The sequence below is a fragment of the Cloeon dipterum genome, chromosome X (assembly GCF_949628265.1).
Source record: "Cloeon dipterum chromosome X, ieCloDipt1.1, whole genome shotgun sequence".
Taxonomy (NCBI): domain Eukaryota; kingdom Metazoa; phylum Arthropoda; class Insecta; order Ephemeroptera; family Baetidae; genus Cloeon; species Cloeon dipterum.
Window position 1 is genome coordinate 9822751 of NC_088790.1, and position 24438 is coordinate 9847188.

Genomic DNA, 24438 nt, shown 5'->3' on the forward strand with positions numbered 1-24438 from the left:
GTAAATTCTTTACAGTGCTTATATAGCTAAAAAGTATCTCTTAAAAATTTTGGTTTTAAAACATTGATAATAGAAATTATCCTGAAAATAAATTTGTTGCCATTATTATTAAATTGTTGATTTAAAACCAAATGTTGCCTACAGAACGTAAATAGATAATATTATTTGCTTGGCAACCTCTTGATCCCTATCCGATTCAATTTTTTATATAAGAGTCATTCCCCCCAAAATATTAAGAGGAATCTAAATTACTAATAATACGAAGTCAAGCGCATATTAGATTGGCAAAATCTTAATTTTAATTGTTGGTTTTGAGTCCTTTTCACTATATATTTTGTTGAATATGGTTCTTGGAAAAATATTAACTCAGAAAAATCCATTTTACTGTTACCATTTTTATGCTCAAAATTGAGTAATGTGTATAAGTTTCAATTCTAAAAATAAAATTATAACCAAGATTATTCTTTCAGAGAATTTTAGGACAGATTTTTGAAACAAAAAACTGCTTGTCTTTTATTTTTGCCAATCAGTCAAGGGACGGCTACAGAGATTTGACCCAAAAATCAATTGCGCAATCAAATTTTTGGCATGAAAGTTTGAGACAGAGCTGAAATCGCAGAGCAGGGGGCGTCCAAGTCCAAGATTGCGTCTGCGGCAAAAAGATGGGCGTGCATCAGCTCTCGGTGCGCGCAAATCTTTGCCGGGGCGAAATCGAGAGTGTGGTGCTAGCTACTAGTTCATCCCTTCGGCCGCATCTGGCCAACCCCAAATGGTCCTGGCGGGACCGAGTAAACAGGCCGAGTCTGTTGTCTGCTGTCAGATCCACTTTGCGACGTTTAACTTTGCTGCCGCGCGCACCTTAAAGGAGCCGAGCAGCCCGCCCGGCGAAATTCGCCTGCTGCTCTTTTTTTATTTTAAGCGGTAAGTTATTTCCCCAGAGGTGTTGCGGCAAAAACATCTGAGGCCTGCGCAGGATGGATATCATTCATACGACACGTGGGATTTAGCAAATCCAATTTAACACTTTTCATATATAAAAAGAGAAAGGCAGCGCCGCTAGAGCCACCCTCTCCGCGTGCAACCCCCGACCGCCTATTGCTACAACTTTTTTATTCGGCCGTAACAAAAATGACGCCGCCGCTGCCGCGCTCGGTGTAAAACGCTGCCTAAAATATTCATGAGCAATAATGCAGATGTGAGTGAGCCAAAAACGCCACCGCGTGGCCCTGATATTTATATATACGCACACACACGTGCATGAGCAAAGTTGCGAGAGGAGCAGCTCTTCTATCCATTAAATTTACGCGATGGATTTCTGGGGGTGAGAGCAGACGACTTATTGTTGCCGGCTAAAAGGGGCTTTCAGCAGAAAACTTTGCCCTTCATGCATGCACGAGAGTCATTATTTTTTATTTCTTATCTTACGTGCCACTAAATAAGTCATAAAATCCCATTTTAAAATGGGTAAAATGATACTTCGTCATATGCGATCAAAGATTCAGCAAGTGGCTCATATATGGAGTTGATTGTCTATGTCTGTGGCATTACATTATCGATAAAATGTTTGCAATGATAAATTGTAGTCCTTGCTTTTTTACTACAATTTATTCAAATTCTGAATTTCATCGATTTTCTTGATAATTTACAGTGCAAGACTTGAGTGAATCAATCAGGGACCACATATTATGTAAGTTTTCTGACAAAAAGTATGAGATATGGATCCCAAAGTTCAGTTTTTACGATTTGTCAATTTTAGCGATTTACCCAGGGTTTTGAAGATGTGTTTTTAAAATTGCTCAAATCGTTTTGAAAATACATTTTTTTTAAATCAGGTGAATGAATAAAGTTGACAAACAATTTTTTATCGAAAGCATGATCGATGGAATTTAATATTATACCATAGAAAAAATAAGTTTTTTGGTATGTTCTAAAAATGCTAGTATGTATGCGTACTCTAATTAGGAGCAGCTGATTCTTGTTCTTGATGCGGCCCAAAGCTCTCTCATATATACATTTTTACTGAAAATCTGTTAATTTAAAAAAGATTGATTAAATATATTCCATGATATCTATTTTTATTTTCGGTAAAACAGTTTTAACTGCATCACAATCAGCATTTTATCCGAAAATTTGAGCTCAAATTTTGCAGGGACTAATTTAGAACTTATTTTAAATATTTCCTGGATTAGGATCATAAAACACTTATCTCATTTTCAATTTTTTCAAGAGGGAACTAACGGATTTAGAAATAAATATTGCTATGGATGAAGCCATTAACTTCCATTCAAAAGAGCTTTTAATCACATCAGCTAGAAATCACGCCTGACTATCGCCAGCTTTATGAAAATGACGCGCCAACAACCGGAGAGCCATAATATATTTTACCGCTACTCGCACCTCTCGCCAGCCAGGGAAATAATAGCCGATTATAATGAAACACAATTTATCTAAATGTGCTCCATATATTTACAAATTGCTGCCACTCGCTTGCTCTCTCGCCGCATATGTGTATGCGTTAAAACACGTGTAATTATTACAAACAGCCTCTAACACCGCCTGCCGCATGACTTTCTAAAGCACACACGGACCAGAGATTATTTCACTGCCGTTGTATACACGTCCGCGTATATATGGCCGTGCTATTATTATCAGTCATTATGGCTGCTGAAAATGCTCTCGCGTTATATGTAATATGTGTACGGGAGAGCCATTGTAATTGCCTGGATGGGCTGACAAAGTTGACGTAATCCAGCCTATTAGCCTTTTAAGCGTCGCGCATTATTCCGCGACAACGAGAGTTTGGGTGTATTTCAGACCAGCCCCCTAAATTGGCGTTCCGACGACCAGCCTAATTGATTTAAATGGATTTTCAAATTGGCAGCCACGCGGTGTGGGGGATTTGCTGTGCAACGGGAATTTGTCACTGCAACGCGTTACCCTGAGACAATACCTGAGTTTCAACGTTTAAATTAATTTAAAAATTTCCATCTGCTTAAACATTGATTTATTTACCCTCCATTCAAGACAATTATTCCCAAACAAATCGCTCGACAGTTACAAAAACAATCCAAATACAATTTTTCATAAGATGTCACAAGTTAATTATAAAGAAAACACCATAATGTTCTATTTTTCTTTTGGGGTAGTAAAAGTGAATCCAAATTAGAGGCAATTTTATGACAAGCTCGACCAAAACTGGAGTTCAACTCTTTGTGATAATATGGGCACACATTTACACGAGATACGCTTGTCGAGGGTTCCACCGTGGTCTCAAAACAAAAAATTACCACTGTAAATCGACAACAGACTGTGTATATATGTAAATTAAGCGATATGAGAGCAAACATTATCATTCCTGAACTTGTGCAAAAGAATATTAAGTAGTATAATATGAATAATCTAATACCAAGTTGCACATTTTCCAGTTGCACAGAGAGAAGAGTCGTTATATATATATATATATATATATATATATATATATATATATATATATATATAGTATATTTTCATTGTCTTTTCACTCGTGATTTTTCAGCCTGCAGTGTGATATAATTATATGCATTCCTTATCGCTTTGAATTGTCAAAAATTACAACAACATCCAAGTAATAAGCCATTGTTTTTAATTATAAAATAATAGACCTATGAACTAAAATTAAATAGGATTGAGACTTCAAACACCCGGAAAATCCTTGTTGCTATTGATTAAGTTAAGACAAAAATAACTTGTGATTTTATTAGAAAATTGGCTGCAAAGTTAGCACGCTGTTCAAAAGGAGAGGACTGTCTCCCCTTGAAATCATATTTAATTTCACGAATTTCACAAAAAAAACGTATCATATATCGCTCCATAAGATCTCGACTAAAAGAATCTAAAACTAAAAGAATAAAAATTTGCCAAGAAAACCAACAAAAATTCTTAAATATTCAAGTGAAAGTCAAATTGATTGTTGCTTGCAGAGAGGTAAATTTCAGTTTGTCTGTTGAGCTATATGCGTATATGAAATTTCTACGCTGCCCTGACGAAATAGTTGGAGAAAATTAGCAAAATTGAACTGTAGCAATTGTTTGTCGTTTTAATTTCGTATTGTAGAACAAAATTTGTTTTTCCAATCTGATCTAGCTAATTAATTTTTAATCAACTTGTTTAGGAAGTGATCACTTCCTAAACAAGTTGCGAGGGCGTTGAAATGTTATTATATGACATAATTTTTATAATAAAAATGCAAAAAATATATTATTAAAAATACAAAATTACTATCGTTTTGGAAGAAAAATATAAAATCACATAGTAATTTTGCTAAAAATAAATAAATGTATTATTTATTAATTAAAAGTAGATTTTTTGTATCAAATATTTAAAAAGGGATCATTGTTTTTAAGCTATGTCTTCCACTTTGGCCCAGTTAACATAATTATACGTGAAGAAAGCTCAAAAGCAGGCATGCAGAGAGAGAAAAGTGCTGATGGCGTCATCGCGATCATTTATCATGCAGCGCCTCTCTCACTCGTGTGTGTGTATTGGTATAATAAAAGAGGAGGAGCCAGCACGCGGAGCCGTGATAAAAGAAGAGAGCACGTTTATTCAGAGCGGGTGGACTGGCAGGGGGCCGGGAAGAGAGAGAGAGAGAGAGAGAAAGAGAGAGAGAGAGAGAGAGAGAGAGAGAGAGAGAGAGAGAGTAATTACTCGCGCTCGTTACGGACTTTTCTTCGCTAATAGGCCGAGGGGAGCCATACTTTATTATTTCGTTGGCTAAACATGCAGGCAGACTGCGCGCCGCTCGTCTCCTGCTTTTTAAGGATATATGCTGCGCTCTTTCCTCATGGTTGGTCTATAAAAACGAATTAGTGCTAATGACGGACTGACATGCGAACAGACGTGGAAACACATCGCGCGACACAGGACACGCCGAGCATACATATGCACCTCGCTGTGTTTTTCTAGTGCAAAAATAGTTCTTGGTAGGAAGTTGCAAACGAGGTATAAATTCTGCTCGCAAACGGAATTTGCATAAATAAATAATCCGACCAATACAGAGAATTTTAATATTTGTAGAGAATTAAATAGGAAAGATTCTATAAAGACACCTGCGTTTCAATTTTGAGATAAAAGTAAAATATTGAGGCCTAAATGTTTTGTTGTTTGTTCAGCTAAGGTCTGAATTGAGTGTCTTAAAATAAAAAGATATAAATTCTACTGTCAACTTCATTGGGGAAGGTTTATTAAACTCTTTTAGAACTCTTTTTAATTCATATCATGAAGATAAAACTTTTCATTCACAAAAGTATATGAATTGTTAAGTAAACAACTTAAAATTTCATCAGTTTTAGATTAGAATAAGTTCAAACTTACTCAAATGGAACTGTTCTCACACAACAACTCAAAATCCTCACATGACTACAAGTCAAAACACACAAATCGTAAAAAAATGTTTAAAACCCGGCGCACTTTATAAAATAGTAATCTCTGCGGCTAAGATGTTCATGAAAATGAAATGATTTAGCGTTTCAAGGCAAAGCCCATAAAATTGTCGCGGCCATTAAAGGTCATCAGCTGGCGAATAAAAATCAAAGGCGCACTTGGCCGGCCGTAAAAGGTAGTGATTTTCCCCTGTGCAGCAGATTGGGTAAGCCACAAAACGCGCTCGGCTAGCTCTTTACTTCATTTGAGAGAGCGTCAGCGTTTACTCAGTTTTACTGCTCCAGACTAAAAACGCCGGTCGGCCGGGGTCAGTTTAGTGAGCAATAATTTATTGTTGTTATCATCGGGGCAAAAAAAGCACTGCTCCTTTATTGAGGGGCAGCTCGTCGCTTTAAAAGGCGCCTAATGATTGCTCGTGTTTGAACCATCAGGGTTATCAGGAAACACTTTGGAGAGGTCCATAAAACGAAAAGTGATCTGTCGCCAAGAAAGCAGCAGAGAGCCCTGCGCGCTTGCTTTTAACGCGCGCCCGAGAAAGAGAGAGAGAGAGAGAGAGAGAGAGAGAGACGCGGCTGGCGCGGCTGATAATAGACACACGAATTAACTAACCTCAACCGGGCAGGAAAATATACATTCGGCTTCTTGCTCTGATTGAGAGGCACCGAGAGTGCGTTGAGGGAATTCAATCTAGACGATTATTCTACCGGCGGATTGCTTCATTTTTGGCTGTGGTGGTGATCGTCTGTCTAATACATATCAACAAAAACCTTTCTAGGCGTATTTTTACTTCTTTTTTTTCAAATTCAATTAAATGAAGAAAATGAATTTGTTGTTGCAGCGACCTTCCCGATCACGCGGCGGATCGGCCACCCGTACCAGAACAGGACGCCACCGAAGAGAAAGAAACCGCGCACCTCGTTCACCAGACTGCAGATCGCAGAGCTGGAGAAACGGTTCCATAAACAAAAGTACCTGGCTTCGGCCGAAAGGGCAGCCCTGGCGAAAACACTCAAAATGACTGACGCCCAAGTCAAGACTTGGTTCCAGAACAGAAGGACAAAGTGGAGGTCAGTACACAATTCATTACTTTTTATTTTATAAAATTGAAAAAGAAATTTTAATACGCTTTAAATCTAGACTTTTTTCAACTATGGGAACAGTTGATATTACACTTAAAAATGTCCCAGTGGTTTTACGATAAAAACTCAATCGGGTTTCTATATTTCTTGCTGTGAAAGAGTGGTACCATTAGGCCACCCGCACTGAAAAACAGTGCGGCGGCACAGTTTTCCTCCCTCTGCAAGGCGTATGTTGCACAAAGATTTTAAATATTGGTGATTTTTCTGACTTTATTAAATTTAGAATAGAGTTTGTTTGGTTTTAAAGATACGGCAATCATAATAATTGCGTTGAAATTATGCTTATTAATAACTGCTTTAACTTCTAAATTTAAATAACAACTGAAAAATTACTGATGCAAAAATAAGACCAATGAATTTCATTCAAACACTTTCTTAATAAATAATGCAGGAAAGGGTGCAACATCAGCCAACACACATTTTCAAACCCTTATGCTTTTCAATTTTAAATATTTCCTTGCTCCAAATCTGAAAGATTTTGTTGGTTAACTTGTTCGCAGACAGAAAAGTCGTTATTAAATGGAAATAAAATTATTATTTTTTAATACATATCTCAACGGCTTTTGTGTTCGTATTTAAAAGAAAAATAACGTGTTAATTGGTGAGCAGTGTTCCAAATCGCTGCGTGATTTGTAGCCTGGCCGAATCGGGACAGGACAAACCCGGCGTTGGCTGGAAGCGTGCACAAGAGCGGTGTGTGTGTGTGTGTCGGTCGGAGCGAAATAAAAGAAACACTCGGCGTCGAGATATTCGAAGGAATAAGCGCAGCAGGGGCTGATTAATTAAGCGAATGCCACACACATGCAAATCGTCTGGGTGGCTGCCGGGTAATTAACAATCGGCACATAATCCGACTTTACATGCTGCTGGAAATAAAAGGGACGGAATGAGCGGAATAAATCCAGCACGTACACTCGCTGGCAAGAGGCACAGACACACAGCTCGCCTTTGAAGAACATGAGCATTTGCTATTGTTTATGTGGCGCGGTCCGCCTCCCTACAAGAAATACCCATTAACGCGCGCGCTATCTAGTTGCTCGCTGTTCGACCGGCCATCAGCAGGTAATTAAAAGAGCCTTGTTTCTTTATAAGAAAAGAGGAGACGCGCTGCTCTTTATGTGTGCGGCCCCGTGCAGATAAGTACGCCTCGCTTAACATCAGATCCGCAGCCGAGATAAAATAAAAAATAATGTTTGCGTGTAAATAAATGGTCGGTCGCGGCTCTCTGTTTCGCGCACTTTTGCGACAGCAGAACAATCGAGCCCCGAGAAAAATTTATTTTATACAAAGATAAATGAATTTTGAAATTTAACTCATGCAAATTAACACACAAAATATTATTCTACAAAAATAAATTTCACTTAAAATTTGAGATTATTTTTTAACTAAATAGGAATATAACAATTTTTATTTACTAGCTGTTGTCAAAAAACTAATTTTATCAAATTAGAGGTGATACAAAAATATGACGTGACAAAAAAAATTGTACATACTAACTGGGAAAAAACTCAGGGGGTTCTATGTTATTATGTAATTGTACTGTTTTTAAAATCTACATTCCGTCGTTTTGTCCACAGCCCAATGCCCAAGTGGTACGATTTTAAAATAATAGTGCAAAGGTCGCTTATTGTCAAACACGTCAAATAGAATTTCAAAATATTCTAAAACATATTTTTTAGATAAATATACACACAGCATTCAAAGAGGAGCACACAACGCTGAATTTTGCAATTAAGATATTTATAGCATTTAAACTCTGTGTTCGCACAGAATGCAATACAGCCCAAACAACAACAACTCCCCACTTTCATTTTGTATAGTTATCGATCCATTGCAAATCCATCATGCTGTCCTGAAAGGTCAATCGCAATAAACTTCACGCTATACCTGCAATCAAATATTGTGCAATAGAGAAACAATTAAATAGGTCAGCCTGATTAATGGCTAATTAAACATTCACATGCAATGTTCCCCTGCTGAACCAGAATGTGAGTTGCTCCTCCCTTGACAAGGCAGAAAGATTACCGATTTTTTCCCCGAGTTTTTAGCAACTCCGCCGAGCTAGGCGACATTGGTCGGCGGGCAGGCGGGCGGGCGCACCATTAATCTAACTAACAGCCGGCAGCACTTGAATGTCTGCCTTTTAATAAATTAAGCCTTTCCGCAATGAAATTTAGTTAATTGAAGCCAGATATAATGAAGTTAGCGCGCGCAGTGCACCAAAAGGAGAGAAAAGAGCAGAGAGCTGCGATCCCTTATCTCGCCCTGCCTGCCATTTGTCTCGCTGTCTCTTTGGCACAATGTTCTCTTCATTAGGTAGAAGACCCTTCTCTGCCTCAGCCTTGCCTGGAATCAAGAGAGACGCAAAAGTGCGAGCTAGAAATTTCCTAGAAATAGAGCTAGGAATAACTCAAGCAAAGGTTTTTCTCAAGTTATTATATTTTCTTTAGTATTTTACTCGAGTCCAAAATTAGGAGAAAAAAATAGTTAAACTTTTTAGGGTACAATTTTTATTCCTCTCTCCTTGTGGGCTGCAGTTTTTCCTAAAAAACAAACTTTTTAATAAAATTTGCCCTAAAATCACTAATATACGTATAAAAGATATGAGGTTATTTGAAAAAAGTTAAGAAATTGGTTTCGTTCCTATATTTTAATTTTCCATCATTTTATATTTTTAGACAGTGATTTCATTAAAAATTAATAACAGAAAATGAAAGCTGGGATTATTTAGGATAACGTAAATTAAGAAATAAGACGAAATAAATCGCTTCAACAATCTTTGACTTTAACAATGGCAAATTCGGTGAGCTTCATTAAGACTTTCAATATGAAAAAAATCATCTAATCTAATCAAAATTCCACTTTAGTTCTGCATTTTTTTCTTATTGTGAGCTATGTAACTTTTGTATCTTCTTGTTTAATAAATATTGCCTATAGACTATTAAGAAACTGAATTATTCATTAATTAACATGTTTAGCCAAATTTCAATTTAGTTTTCCTCTCTAAAAACGTCTTCGTCCCATAATTCAACAGAGGTTTCAGCCTTTTTCCATCCCCATTGTAAGACATCTTTGCGCCTCTCTTTCTGGACCGATCTCATTGCTTGGGTGACGTTTAAAAGGTGAAGGCGACACACGCAGTCATGCTAACCGCCTTAATGCAGCGCACCAGGCAGGCAGCCAGCCGCCTGATTCGATTTTCTCATCTCCGCGCCGATCTATCTGCTCTCGCCCCCGTCCCTCCTCCCCCGACCGCCGCCCCTGCTGGATAGAGGATAGAGGAGGCGGCTGCTGCAACTTTGCCGGCGGCGTTGCTATTATTTAAGTGAGTGCTCTTTGTCTCTCCCGCCTGCCCGCCCGACCAGCAAAACCAGAAGCCGCCGGTTGAGAGCCGCCCTTAAAGGTGTAATAACTTTAACGAGAGTAAGCGAGCTCTCCGTCGGTTTTAGCGCCAAATAGTTAAGTTAATCGCCATAAAGATGATGTGCTCGCCCGCCCGACGCGTTACTCCGCACTCGCTCGGGGGGAAAAGGCGGCGGTTGGCTTTTAACTCGAGGGATTCGCACTTAGTTTGACGATACGAGAGCAGCGCCTTCAATTTCGACCACCAAAGTTTCTCAGACCGGCTTAAATTTTAATGGAAACTGAAGGTTGCGGTGTGCAAGACCACGAGGCAGGTCAAGTTGCAAACTCATGAGTTCAAACTGAAATAAATTAACATATCGTTTAAAAATGAATAGAATAATTTTTTTACCGCACTCGTAACATTTTAATTTAATTTCAATGCGAGTTAGTCTAATTAATTTCAACCAAAAAATAGGCTCATCCTCCTCATAAATTATTTAAGGGCGTAGTTCTTGACAAGCATTTCATATCAATTTTGAAATTAGTCCCTTCTTAAAGAGACTCCTAATTTGTGGTGTATTTTGCTTAGTGAAATTAGCGCGTGCTTGGAAATATAGATGAAGATGGATGCGCTGCCGGTGACACATTTGCTGTACGAACAATCAACCACTCGTTCATCATGAATAATTAGCAAAACGAGGGGTGTATCCGAGGGGTGTAATAAAATAGGCACGCACCGTCTGCGAACAATCGTCTTCTCCCGCGCCTTGTCAAGACAATGTAACGCACGCCTTTATGGGCCCATCAAACAGCCCGACTTACTCATCCTAGCGCCAATTCAGTGTTATTAGCTGGCGCAGCATCTCTCGCCCGCCACTTTATGGACCAATAAATCGTGTTCTTGGACGGCTTTCGGCACTCTGATAGCCGTGTGCGGATCCAGAATTAAGGAGGATAAGCGGAAAAAATTTGTTATACAGGGTTCAAAACGTCGGCTTAATCCTCAAATGCTTTTAAAATTGTTAAAAAATTTACATTTGAAATTTTTGAAATGAGTGAAAATGCTCTGAAAAAACGGGGACACTTGCAATAAGACAAAAAAACATTTTGTTCCACTTTTGAACCACCAGGTTAGATCTCAACAATCTTGAAACATTAAATTAGACCTCACATGTTTATAATTATCGTTCTGGCCCAGTTCTCCTGCTAATTTTGCTTTTTTGAACGACAATGGTCTATTTTTATAACATCTTCAACTCTCTCGAAATCGTAATAGCTCGTTATATACTTACAAAGCAATAATATTTTGCAAGCAATGATTTACAGATACAACTTTTCAAGACACGCACGAAAAGGAAAGTATAGAAAATAACTGCGTGCGAGAACAAACGGCATAATTTCCATCGGTCGAGTCATCCCACCATACTTTTACAAGGAACAATAGCTCAATAAACAATAAGTACTGGCTGAGCTCCTCCCTTGAGAAAAATGAAGCACAAAGACAGACTCGGAGCACATTAGGAAAGTGTCCCTGGTAATCGCTTTAGACAGGCAGACAGAACAAAAGTGCATTTTTGCTGCTCTTTCTGCGGGGGAACAAAACGATGATTAAAACATGGCCGATAGATACGTACCGTGTATACCGCTGGCAGTTTCATTACTTTGTACATTAACTAAGTATATATGGCGGGGCGGAGGAGCCGAGGGCGTCATGGCTGCGCGCTGAGACGTCTCCCTCTGCCGCGCTCCCCCATCTGGAGATTTTAATTTGTGAGGTTGCCAAGCAGCCAGCCTGCTACTCTGTATGTCTATTGCGGGAGGGATTTTGGGATTTGCTCAGACAGAGATGAAAAGTGGCTGCGACGCGCTGTGGAAAAGCTGGAAAATTGATACATCGAAAGGGGGATTTCGCACGTCCCAACATCACAATTTTTTCTAGTTCTTAGGGATAAAATAAACAACCCTATAGACTCTAAGGAAACCACTTTGACTCTCTTAACTTGTTTCCAAAATTAAAAGATTATCAAAAATTTTAAGTATGTTATGATTTACAAGGACCCTTAAAATGTTGACAGCTAGTATTTAATACAAAAATATATTTTTTAAAAAATCCTATAAGAGCTAGCATATATCGTATTTTGCAAAAGGAGGCAAAAATCTTCAAGAATTTTTTTAACCTGCTGTTAACCTGGTCTAATAATATGGTCTTAGCCGTTCAAAATAGCAAGTTCTCTCAATTTAAAAAAAAATCGTCAAATATGAAACGGAAAAATGCCAGTAAAACATTATTTCTGTTCCAATTTAAAAGTAATTTTGTTTAGAAAAATCAAACGAAATCTTTACAAACTTCAACGCATTTTTCTGTACAGATTTTTTGATTTGAGATGACTAACAATAAATAAATTTCTCTGTTAGAAGCTAGAAATTGCTTTATTGTTTTGATTGGTGATGAAACCAGAATATTTCCTTACAAAAAAACTGTTCAAAAAGAATCTAAAATTCAAACATACAATTTTCGAAAGTTTTTTTGACAATATCTTTTTTGCCTTTCATATTAGAAAATCAAGACAATTATGAACGATAATTGCAAATTCGATATCCAACGGAGGTATTAATAAGTATATACAAAATATAATTTATATTTTCAATATTCTTATTTTGCTATAGACTGTTTTTTTTTTTCAAATGAGCTAGGAAGTTTACGTTTAAACCGAATATTCATTCCTTCCTGATGGCTTTGAGGCCTTCGATAAAAAATTCATGGCCGTTTTAGGCGCTCGCTTTTGCGCGCACCACCAAATCACATACAAGCAAGAGAAAAGGGCGACAGCGCGTCATCAAAGTCGCTCGCCCGCTTTTCCAACTCGCCTCTGAGAGCCGCTTCTCCTCTGATGGAAAAGTTGACAGTTTAAAAGCTGAAAGGGTCGTTTTTCGTGTGCCCGTCCTTTTGCAAAAAGATCTGAACGAACGGCGGCAGCGGATGAATTATTGAGCCGCCACGGTAAATAATGAAAGGGGACACGACTCGGCTGTTTAGCGCGCTGAAATATTCAAACGCGCGCGCGCCCGTCAAAAACTCTCAAAGCAGCACTCACTGCCTGTTATTTTTATTGTCCGAGAGGATTTCGAAAAGCGAGACCCGAGCACCCGTGCATTTGTATCACAATCTGCGACATTTCTTCCCTTGGAAGCCTGATGGCTACACCGCATACACATCCCTCTTTCGATGCATAGAGAATTTTCGCCCGCCATAGTATACTACATGATGTGCCGTCGCAAATTGAAGTGCGGCACTTTCGAAAGAACTTGATCGATTTAGAGTCCTGACCTTTTTGAGTAAATATCGGTATTATCACGCAGTATTTTTTACCATACATATTATTATCATTTATTTTAAAATAAAACAAAATACATCGCAATGCCATCTCAATGAGATTGCAGCCATTTCTGTTTATTTAACAATCTTTTGTCGGTCAAAAGTGCACAAAAAAGTATGCTTAAATTTTCTAATACTCAAAATATTTGCTCTTAAAATAGAGTTGGAAAGTTGTTATAGTTTTTCGGTGCAAGTTTAATTATTTAAAATGAAGGCTTGCTTTTATCATCAGAAGCTCATAAAGACCTCGACAATTCAAAATAAATATTTAATTGCTAATCATATTAAAAATATTAGGTCAGGTTGAGTAAATCACCTAACGGATAATTTGAGTTTATGAGTTAAAATGTGGCCTTCACTTGACTCATTTCTGGAAGTTTCAAGAGCCTGATTTACTTGTCCAAAGTTAAATGGTCAAGTTATTATCAATTTTAGTCCAATAGTTAATACTATTCACCGAAAGCCGCAAGGATTATCCATTTAAATAGGTATTTTCTATGATTTGAATGTTGCACATAATAAAGAAGTCTAGATCTCTAGCTGAACTAGTAGAATGTTAACTATAAAGTTGTTTATCTTGTTGCTGACTCATGTATTAAAATGAGTGAAAAAATTATTAATTATAATTAAACAACAAATTAAGTGTTAATTTTTAAATATCAAAATACCTGAAGCAAAACAAAATTTTCAAAATAATTTGTTTAATAGTAAACCATACATAATTAAACATACAAATAATTTTGTTTAAAAAATAAAAATAAATACAATAATGCTTAGTACAAACTTCAAATTATAAAAAATGCGCATTTTAATATATGTCAAATTTTGCGTCCCACGTGTATGGACAGAAGAGCATGAGCAATTTTAATCTGCTTCGGTTGCTACCGCGCTCTGCTCTCTCGTCGTATCGCTTGTGTCATCTTGGGTGGCGGAATTATTTTATTCGAATTCGATTAGGGCGGTCATGTGTGATGTGAGCCGACAACGAAAGGCCATTTACCGGTTAATTAGCGACCTCTCTAGCCGCTCCGCAGCTTCACTTTGGGTGGAAATCCACAGCCGCTTGTATTTTATTAATCAGCCGGACGCGCAGTGATTCCTCTCGATACCTTTTTTCCTTTTATAAATAGGCGCGCGGTACGTTTGTTTCTCGATTTGGGAGGTTGGTGACGACCAAATATTTGGACCGCTTCAGGTGTAAAGAATCTCGATTGACACCGTAAATAAAAGAGGGAATCTCGCTCGCCCGTCGATTATCGCCGCTCTTTATTTTTAACGAAGCTGCCGCTGCCTGGGCGATAAAATTTAATTAATTAGCTCGGCGATTGCCATTAAGAGAGGTGGAAACACGTCTCGCCAGGGAGCTTGTGTCCTTCACTGCTTGCTAGCTTTTTCCTTTCCAATGAATTCGAATTAATTGAAACGCGCGCGTCAGGACCAAATTAATTAAATACACACACGCAATATTGGAAATAAATTTGAACCGGGTCATAAAGCAGCAGAAGCAGACGAAGGCAAAAAGGCTCTATACTTTATTTACTGACTGTGAATTTTACAGCTTTAGTTTAAGGACTTTGTTTCTAAATGATACTCTTTAAATTAAGCATTTCAAAATCATCTTGCAGTCAAACCAGCTTGAAAGCGATTTATGCGTCCCAGATGCAAATTTATTTAAGATCTAAACGCGTTTATTACGCATCCAAATGGTCCCCCTCAAGAGAATCATATTGATGCTTTAGTGTTTTAGGTTATAAATTATATTCCAACTCGCCATTTGAAAATAATGAATGATTAATATGGTGCGTGTGTCTGCGAGCATATTATCAGTAATTTACACTTTAAAAAGACAAACACATAATGCGGTGATTTGTGTTTTTTTTCGTTGATAATATCGGCCAAACGGCTTAATGATATAATATATTATCATTCTGCCGTTTACCATAATATGATATTATTATTGTCTCTAATTTTGCATCCAAAATTTTTTTTTTTCAGATGCATTGTATTATTTTAATTTTTGCATTATTTAAAATAAACCCCAATATTAGAACGATTCCTGTTTCGCCTTTATTGAGCAGAATTAGACTTTGTGACCTATGAAATTTATTCGCTCGGAAATCAATTCGGGCTGGTTTTCCCGGAAAATCGTAAAACAGTCGCGGCAGGGGAGTTGGCAAACAGACGATGAGCCTATATAGGTGCAACCACTGTAAAACACATTTTACGTAAGCGCGTGTTTGCATGTGCGTCAGCCAGGTAGCGGGTGTTATTGCAAATTTCGCGCGCACCATCACGCACATGCATACACCGAGAGCAGTTAATTAAACCACAACACCCATAAAGTGCCAGTCAAAGTCGAACCCGTCGAGAGAGCAGCAGTACGGCCAATTATTGAGAGATAACTCGAATTTATTAAACACACGCGCGCGCGCCGAGGGCGAGAGCAGCGCCCAGATAATATACAACCACTAATAAATTATTGTACCTGTTGGCGTAATTGAATTTAATCGCTAATTTATTGAGCGTTCAGCCGGCAATGGCAGCGGTGGGGAGGAAATTAACTCGTCTCTCTCGCCAGTGACAGGCGAACTGACTATGCATTTGTGTATTCACCCCTTTAACGCGGGGGCAGAATGACGGGAATTCATTGCCAAAGCCCGATGGACTGACGCGAAATTCCTTTCGCTACATGGGTTCAAATTTATGATTCAAACTTTCATACAGTGCCATCTACTTTTTCTAGTTATTACGTTTTTAAGCACATAGAAGGGGTGCATAGTTTACATATTCAACCCCAGGAACGATAAATTTTGGGTACTTTTAGATAAATTAAAATAAATAAATTTTAAATCTGGCTTTTCAGTCCCTCAGTGGAGGATCCAAAAGAGATTAATTTTTAATGGCAGTTCTTTGCACCTCTATAATTTCTCTGAGCGAAGCTACATTTATTTTGCATTTTGAACATTAAACTGACAGACACTTTTAAATTAGAAAATTTTAATAATTATTTAAGAATTAATGATACCCAAATTCGAAAAAATGGTGACATCAAACAAGTCGTGCATTTTTTCTTGTTGTAAATTTGGCTAGCCCTTTCAGAGCCTCTATCCAAGTGATTTTCTTCTCCTTCAATTTGCATATTTTCAGCAACACCACCTACATTTTGGATGATATTGTGCTGCTTCGCATTGTGGGCTTTTAAATATCTTATTTGAAACGCTATATACACTAAACAAAAAGAACCAGGATCTAATTTAAAGATAAACATCTTTTTCTGCATGAAAACAATTTCTTTCCTCAACTGAAAAAGTTGCCACAATTTTATTTTCGAACCACTACCCTCTTAACTTTATCCTTAGCCGAAATATGCAGGTGGACAATCAGCTACTAAGCGTTTTTGTGACGTCATCGGCCACTTAAAAACTCGAATATGTCATAAACCTTTCAGGCGGCTATCACCCAGTTGTCGGCGGGCATGCAAAATGAGTTATGGAGTCAGCGAGCAACACGGTGACTCCTAGCTTTTAAATGCGTTTAAATTACAGGCGGGTGAGACAAACGTTTCCAGTGCCACCGCAGGGGCTGGCGAAACGAGGTATTTAGCAGCCCGAAAATGATAAATAAAAAGCATCCCGCCAGCGATACCCCAAGCAGCTCACAAACACGTGCGCGTGTTTTCGGTAAATGCGCGTATAATTAGCGAGTGTTTTGTGTTCGCTCTCCTGCTGGCCTGGCTGGCTACTCGAAATGCATTGCCTGAGCAAGCGGGCGAAAATCACATGCTGCGTCTAAATTATATTTCGAAGCCTAAATGCTTTTCGGCTTGTTATCGCGTGAGCGTCCGTTTGCGGGTTTCTTAAGGCCAACTTCAAGCCTCTCTCAACCGCCAGTCGGTTAGCAATTGCTGTTTTATAGGCACGCAACTTAAAAATTGGCTGATGGTGTTTTTCATATTTTCTTCACAATCAATTACGATTTTTTTTAATTTTGAACGCCTCTTCTTGAAAAATATTACATAATTCTGCTTGAGAAAATATAGATATAGAGATATGTGTTATCTGCAAACACCGCTTCCCAGAACAGTAAATTTTTTACGCATTTAAAAAACGTGGTTTGAGTTGATTTGTTGCAATTTATTTGAATAGTAACGAAGATTTACATATACCCCTATGATTCAAACGATTTTTGAGGCTGCACAGATCGAGTTTATAGTTCTTAATCCAATAATTAATTATTAAATATTGAGGAGAAAAGAGGAAACTAATTTAGAAAGTATGTTATGAAACTCGGGGTCTCAAGATTAACAAACAAATTTTTTAATTTGATTTCTCATTCTCCAGATATTTTTATCTATATAAATTTATTGATGATCTTTTGGCTAAAACTTTTCCCCCCGCTTTTCATTTCACAATAAAAACTACCCATAGTACTAGAGGGACATTATAATTATGCAAAAATATTTTTATCTTAATAAATTAGAATCTACTCTCGCAATTACCGTAAGGAAAGGAATTCACATACAACATGAACTTTTCGCATTTATTATTTCAATTTTCAAAATTTCGTTCGATTAAATGACAGGGAAGTGGTATATAATTTTCATTTTTTAACTGTTATTCAAAGAAACCAAAAAATTATTTTTTTCCTACCAGCAGTCTTAAAACCCTCTTTAAGATAAAATATGGTTAGGCTCTTGACTTAATTAACATCAAGGTTATGTACGTTTTCATGTGCGAAGAAATATTTTCAGAGTTTAGGGGCTATTGAATAATCGACTGAAAATAAATTTGGCTGAGAAAATCTGAGATATACTGAGACATATGGTACAACCGCTTGGTGCGCAAAGAGACGTTCGACAAAATACGAAAATTGCCCTTTTGCGCGAGAAAGCAGCAAAAAAGGCAGGAATAAAAGTCAGCCGCTTGTGTGTTTATCTCGCACTTTAAGGCAGTTGGGTCGTGTCGGCTGTTCTTTTTAATGTGGCTTGCGAAGCAGCTCTTTCAATTTGATTTGTCACCGCAACAAAGAAAGGCACTTGTATTGTGCCAATAACAGCACCCAAGCTGGCGGCACCATCCATTATTCACGCCGAGAGCAGCGAGGAGGAAAAGAGTTTCTCGTCTCAAACAATATTATTACATCGGGCCCGGGGAGAAAGAACAAGTTGCTGGAAGAAATTTTGCTGCGCGCGATAGCCATCTCGGAACAAGTCGAGAGAGTTAACCGCGCGTTGGCCGGTGCAGAGAGAGAGAGAAAAAATATATTTATAAAAATCAAGCTTGTATTTAGGGGGACGGCTGCCTTTTTATCGCAGCTTATCATCGGCTTGTTCTTTTTAATGAAATCAAATTGCCTCGATTGCCGCTTGTTTGTTCACGAAAAGGGAAGCTTGTTACCGAAAAATGATTTGTTTCGTTGATATTATGAGCAGAGGAAGTGGGGGGAAACAAGAGGGAATTGAAGTGATTTGTTATAGCTGTTAGTCTTACGAGAATATGATTAATTTCCACTTCAATCGCAAATTAAAACTCACGAATAAATAGAAAATGCTTATTAGGGGTATCAAATTTTCCTATGAATTAAATTAAAAAAGGATAAGAAGTTAAGAAAGTACCAAAAATTGGGCTTTAGGGTTTTTTCTATATTTAATTTTTTTAGCTCTCCGAAATTGCTGAATATTTTAGGTTCATAATAATTCCATCTTAGAAAGTAGGTTAGTGAAATTAAGACGGTCGACTTATTTTCTGAGTTTCCTATCGTTACTGGACCATAAAATTAGCACGAATCATGAAATTTGAAGCCATTTGAACTATAATTCAAATCGCTTAAAACTGCCTAAGACTTTAAAAATCGTCTACTTACTTTCAATAACGAGGTTAAAGGCAAAAAATCGTCTTCCATAATAAATTAAATTCACGGGGCCTGTGATCTTCCATTGTATATTTTTTTTTAAAAAAAAAAGTGTTACTGTTGGATAACATTATTAATTAATATTAAAAACTGGATTTCCCTTTGCCCACAGAAGACAAACGGCAGAGGAGCGAGAGGCCGAGCGGCAGGCGGCCAACCGTCTGATGATGTCGCTGCAGGCGGAGGCCCTGAGCAAAGGCATGTTCCCGCAGTCGGGGCCGAACGGGCCCGTGGGGTCCGACGGCCCCGGCGGGCTGCAGTGCAGCGCCTCACTCAGCGCCCTGCAGAGCATGCAGCCGTGGGGTGCGCCGCCAAACTCGATGGCGGCCGCAGTGGCCGCGGCCGTGGCCGCCGCCAACTCGTCAGCCGCCTCCGAGCCGCCGCACAGCCCCCAGAGCGAGCCGGGTGGCATGATGCACACGCCGCTGCCGCCGCCCCCGTACCTCAACCCGGCGCCCATGACGTCGCCCATCTGCTGAGAGAGGCGCGCAACTTTTAGTCAGCTCGTTTGTAAATAACTTATTGATTTCTCCGCCTGTGCGTTCCAAAGGACAAAAACTGCCCGCCGAGGAGTCACATTTATTCTTAGGCAAACATGAGAGTTTAGTGATCGATTATCTCTGTTTAATATCCCCCTGTGAATGACTGTAATTCTCGAATTTTGTTTTTTGCGTGTGTGAATGTACAAAACTTGAATTTGTTTTTACTTTGGAAGCGAATGAGGATGTTACAAACTCTATAGTAGATTTAAAGTTATAAGAGCAGGTTGAGCAATAAACAAGACTATTAATATGTATATGTGGACATTGCTTAATGAATTGATGAACCCTCGTATATGGAAAACAAATAATCATGATCCATTTTTTGTTCACAAATTGTAGATCAGGATGCATTCCATCTCAATAAATGTGTTAAAATTTACTGTAAACGACTTGAGTTTTATTGATCTTCAAGCTACTTACTATGTTTGTGAGCTGGAACTTGAAGCTTCATCATACCATAAGAACACATAATTATTTGTGTGATAGTAAAAGAACTTCGAGAAGAAACTTATTTGGTTAAAGTTACTTTAATTAAATGAGATCATAACACAAGGCAGCAAATAATGAAATTGAAAAAAGTAAAAGTAGATATATTTCATATTTAAAATAAAGTTTTGTAATAATTATGTGATAAAAAATTAGAATTTAAACAACTATATTCATTACAAATAAAAGTATTCATAATTAAATTAGTGAAAGGAAAACAATTAAAATGAGTAATTAAAAACGCAAATATATTTTTATTTTTACTTGTAAAAAAAAACAAGTTTTAGTAAATAGTGCATAATGCTACAAATTTTTAATGATAACGGTAATTATTACAAGATTTTAATTTCTGCTGAAATTAATCCAGGCTTAGAAAGGCACAGATATCTTTAACTGAATTTAAATTAGGGCGAATCTTTCAGGAATATTGGTGAATATAACAAGAAGACGAAATATCGCTGCTTCCAAATTGCCCCTTATGTTGACAACGAGCGCGGAGCAGACGTGTGTTCGCTTGGACGTTAAAAATTAAAAAAATGTACGTTGGGCTGTGGCAAGCCTTATATATGCTGGTGGGGGTGTTTTCTTTAAAATTAGAGGCGACGCAGGCTCTGGCCCGATTGTTGGAAAGCATTGTTGGTAGTTCCATGAAAGAAGAAAACAACAATATAAATTGAAGAGATTTCCAAAACCATGACTTATCCTAGCCTCTCCTGTCACTATCCCAAGGGTGGGGAGACGTCAGAGGTGGATATTTCAGGAGCTATATGTATAGACTCCCCACTGCTGAAGCCCCTAACTCCCTGACTACTGTGTGATAACAATAACACGACTGAAAAATAGAAGCAACAAAGAAGCTTAATAATTTATCTTAAAAATAAATTCTGTCAATTTTTAAACAACTTTTAAAATTAATTTCGATCCATTCTAGTCTCATTTGATAACGAGTAGAGTTCTAATGACTCCGGATTAATCATCTCATAGGTCGCTTTCGTGCCGGAAGTTATCAAGAAGAGTGGCAATTTGGTCGCAACACAGAGAGGCCGCCGACCGCAAAGCCGGCGAGTGAGAGAAAAAAATACACACACACTCGGCCGACTTAAATAAGAGCTCGGGGGCTGTTAATTGGCTCCGAAAACTTGTTGACCTGTCAAGGGAAAAACAAACGCGCGGCCGATCAGCAAACAAAGAGGCGAAGGCAATGATAGTAATAATCGCGGACAGGTATAGAGAGGAAGAACGGCCACCCACTAATTACGCGTGCGATGATGAGTCGCGGCACGAGGGAGCAGAGAAAATTCCCTGCAGCAGGTGGGTTCCTCCTCAGCCTTTTGATGTGGCCCTTATTAGAAAGGAAACGCCGCCGCCGCCGCCGCCGCCACAGTCGCGCCGACGTTCGCACGCAATGCATCTTGCAATCAAAGGAGCCGAAAGCATAGAATAAGCACAATATATACCATCTCAGAAAAACAATCCTAATGTGTTATATCCTCACATGCACGTGTGCATATAAGATTCTAAAGAATTCTTAATTTAAATTTTTGATTTAATCCAGAAACAGGAATTTTCTGTTGATATATGGAACTTGAAATTAATATACTGTGCTCTGTATTGTCAAAATACGTAAAAAATCAATTAGGCTCATTTGGAGCATTTCAGATACAATTTTATCCACTTTCAAATTTCAACTAGAACCAGGAAAATATAATATTATATCATTTTGAGAAAATTTGTATATTTGGAAATCTTTTCAACATAAAATTATCGTTAAGATAAAAGCAAAACAGAAATCTGCAGATTATTTAATACTATTCGCCGATTTAAGAGTTAATCTTTAAATCTAGACCAAAATTAAAAAAACAACGTTTTAGAATATGTCATTGCAGGGATAGTTAAGGTCAGTTGTAATAGTTAACGTTTTTTAATTTCTTTGATCTCACTAGTGCATTAAATTTACTGTAAACAACTAGAGTTTTATTAACCATCAAATTACTTCATATGTTTGTGAGGAGGAACTTTAAACTTCATCATTTTATTAAGAACTCCTATTACCGTGAATGAATTTAGAGCTACAGGAAGAAGCTTTAGATTAACAATAAAGGAATAATTGCATGACTCGCGGCGGCAAATTTAAAAAAAATAATTATTTACAAGGCAGGCATTTTTTATACTTACAATTGATGTTTTTTAAATAATTATGAGTTAAAAATAATTAAAGTTATAACAATTATTTTTATTATAAATGAAAATATTGATAAATAAATTTGTAAAAGGAAAAAATTAAATTAGTAATGAAAAACTGTAAAATAATTATATTTTTATTTGTAATTTTGTCATTATGGTTTGCTAACTTTTTTAAATAGCACATTATGTTACATATTTTTAACTTTTTTGCACAGTTGTTGTAGCAACTACTTTGTTTCTGATTGAATGAATGTGACTCTTATGTTTGTATTTTTTGCAATTGGATGTATGTAATTCGTTACATTTATTGTGATGAGTTATATGCATGCCAAAAGTTAACTAAGATTATTTTTATCAACTGTATCACATAATAACTAAACCTACGATATTTTTACTCAAAACCGTTGAAATTTCAAAGTGTTTTCTATGCTTCACAGAAATCTATTTTACTCTCCATCACAGCAGAAAACAAAAATTGCTGCCTTTATAAATGAAAGTAATTTTAAAAGGCAACCTGACACTAATATCTGAATCAAGAAAAACTACCCGCTACAAATCAAGCAATATAAATACTGTCTTTAAATGCCATCAAAAACTCGTTTTCTAATCAATTTAACAATAAATACATTTTCACTATTTAACCAGATTGATATTCAATTAGCATTGAAGCGCAATATTGCAGATCACGGCCACAAACAAATCTCTCGCCCCACTATTGAGGCGGACGGTTTGGACCAATTGCTAGATGAGGGTGCTTGAGAGTGTGCTTGGGTGGCAGACGATCAGATAAATATATTATTTAATTACAAACCCCACTCGCGACTAATCCGATTACGACTCCTTTGTAATAGCCGACTGGCCCACTTTTGCATTCGTTCGGTTAATGAGTCTCGCGTCGCGCGAGCCATCAAAAGCACTCCCATTTGCGCACTGAGGGTGGTAAAATGCACTCGCATCCGAATAATTGCAGCTCTGAACGAGGAGCAACGACTCGGAAAGAGACAGACGGATGGATACATTTCGCACGCGCAACATCTGTTGTTTAGCTTCGTGTACCGCAGCAATATAGGTGGAGAGGGAAGATATTATATGACTCAATGAACAGTTTCGTCGAAAAAATTCTAATTTGATCATCAGCAGGATTATACAATTTAATTTTAATGCTAAAAAATATATAGTAAAAATTTAATGGTTCGCAGCTAAAAATTGCTTTTTTGCCTATGGAAAAATTGTGCATCGACTATTCATAACTATATACTTGATAAAAAATAAAACATTAAATTTAACTCATTTTAAGATTTTTATGACCAAACGATTTATTTCTCCCATGGAAAACCAAATGAACGGTTAAAATTGGTATATTAACATCAATAAGATAGAAAATCTCGTAAATCGTTATTTAAAAATTTGAAATCTTCTTTTGTGATCAACTGTAAAATTGTATTTATGTATTTTTAGGCCACCAGCCGTCCTTAACATAAAATTATTATTAAAATAGAAATAACAAAGATACGAATAATTCGACAAAAAATGCTACTTTGTCAAAGTCTTGTAGGAGAAGAATTTAGTTTTTCAAAATATATGGATCTGAAAAATATTGATCCAAAAAAATGGACGAACCAGGATCTTCAATACTCAATTTTATTTACTGCGCAGCATTCAAGATCAAGAACCGCATATTGTGCTGCGCATCACCGAATACATACACTTGAAACCGATCGCATTTATTTGCTTGCAAACTTTCTGGCGCGGGCTGCAAATAAAGTTGCGCATAACGTAAAAGCGCGCTGCATATAATATTTTTCGCATTAGCGCGCTCCACATAAAAAACACACTCCGGAGAGGAACCCGCAGAGCAGCAATCATTTTTATCATATCCGTCCCCGCCGTCTCGCGAGAGCACACATGCATGTTTTCAATTTTGCTGCTCTCTTGGTCGTTATTATTGAAAAGAGCAGAGCAAGCACTCAGCCCAATTGCCACGTAACCGGCGATTTATTGCGAATTAATATTCCGAATACGGTGGGCAACACCA

At 37.5% G+C, this 24438-nt stretch overlaps 1 protein-coding gene across 2 annotated transcripts in view; it reads left to right on the plus strand.

The window, feature by feature from the left end:
• Positions 1 to 20113, plus strand: part of LOC135946673 (T-cell leukemia homeobox protein 3-like) — a 33292-nt gene extending 13179 nt beyond the window's left edge. Inside the window, exons 2-4 of one of the 2 annotated variants that reach the window (XM_065494978.1) lie at positions 1649 to 1687; positions 6260 to 6488; positions 19304 to 20113. In XM_065494978.1, coding sequence (XP_065351050.1) covers positions 1649 to 1687; positions 6260 to 6488; positions 19304 to 19670 — 635 coding nt within the window. In that variant the 3' untranslated portion in view covers positions 19671 to 20113. The remainder of the gene's footprint in view (positions 1 to 1648; positions 1688 to 6259; positions 6489 to 19303) is intronic. The other variant, XM_065494979.1, reaches the window with a different exon arrangement.
• The last annotated feature ends 4325 nt before the right edge of the window (positions 20114 to 24438 follow it).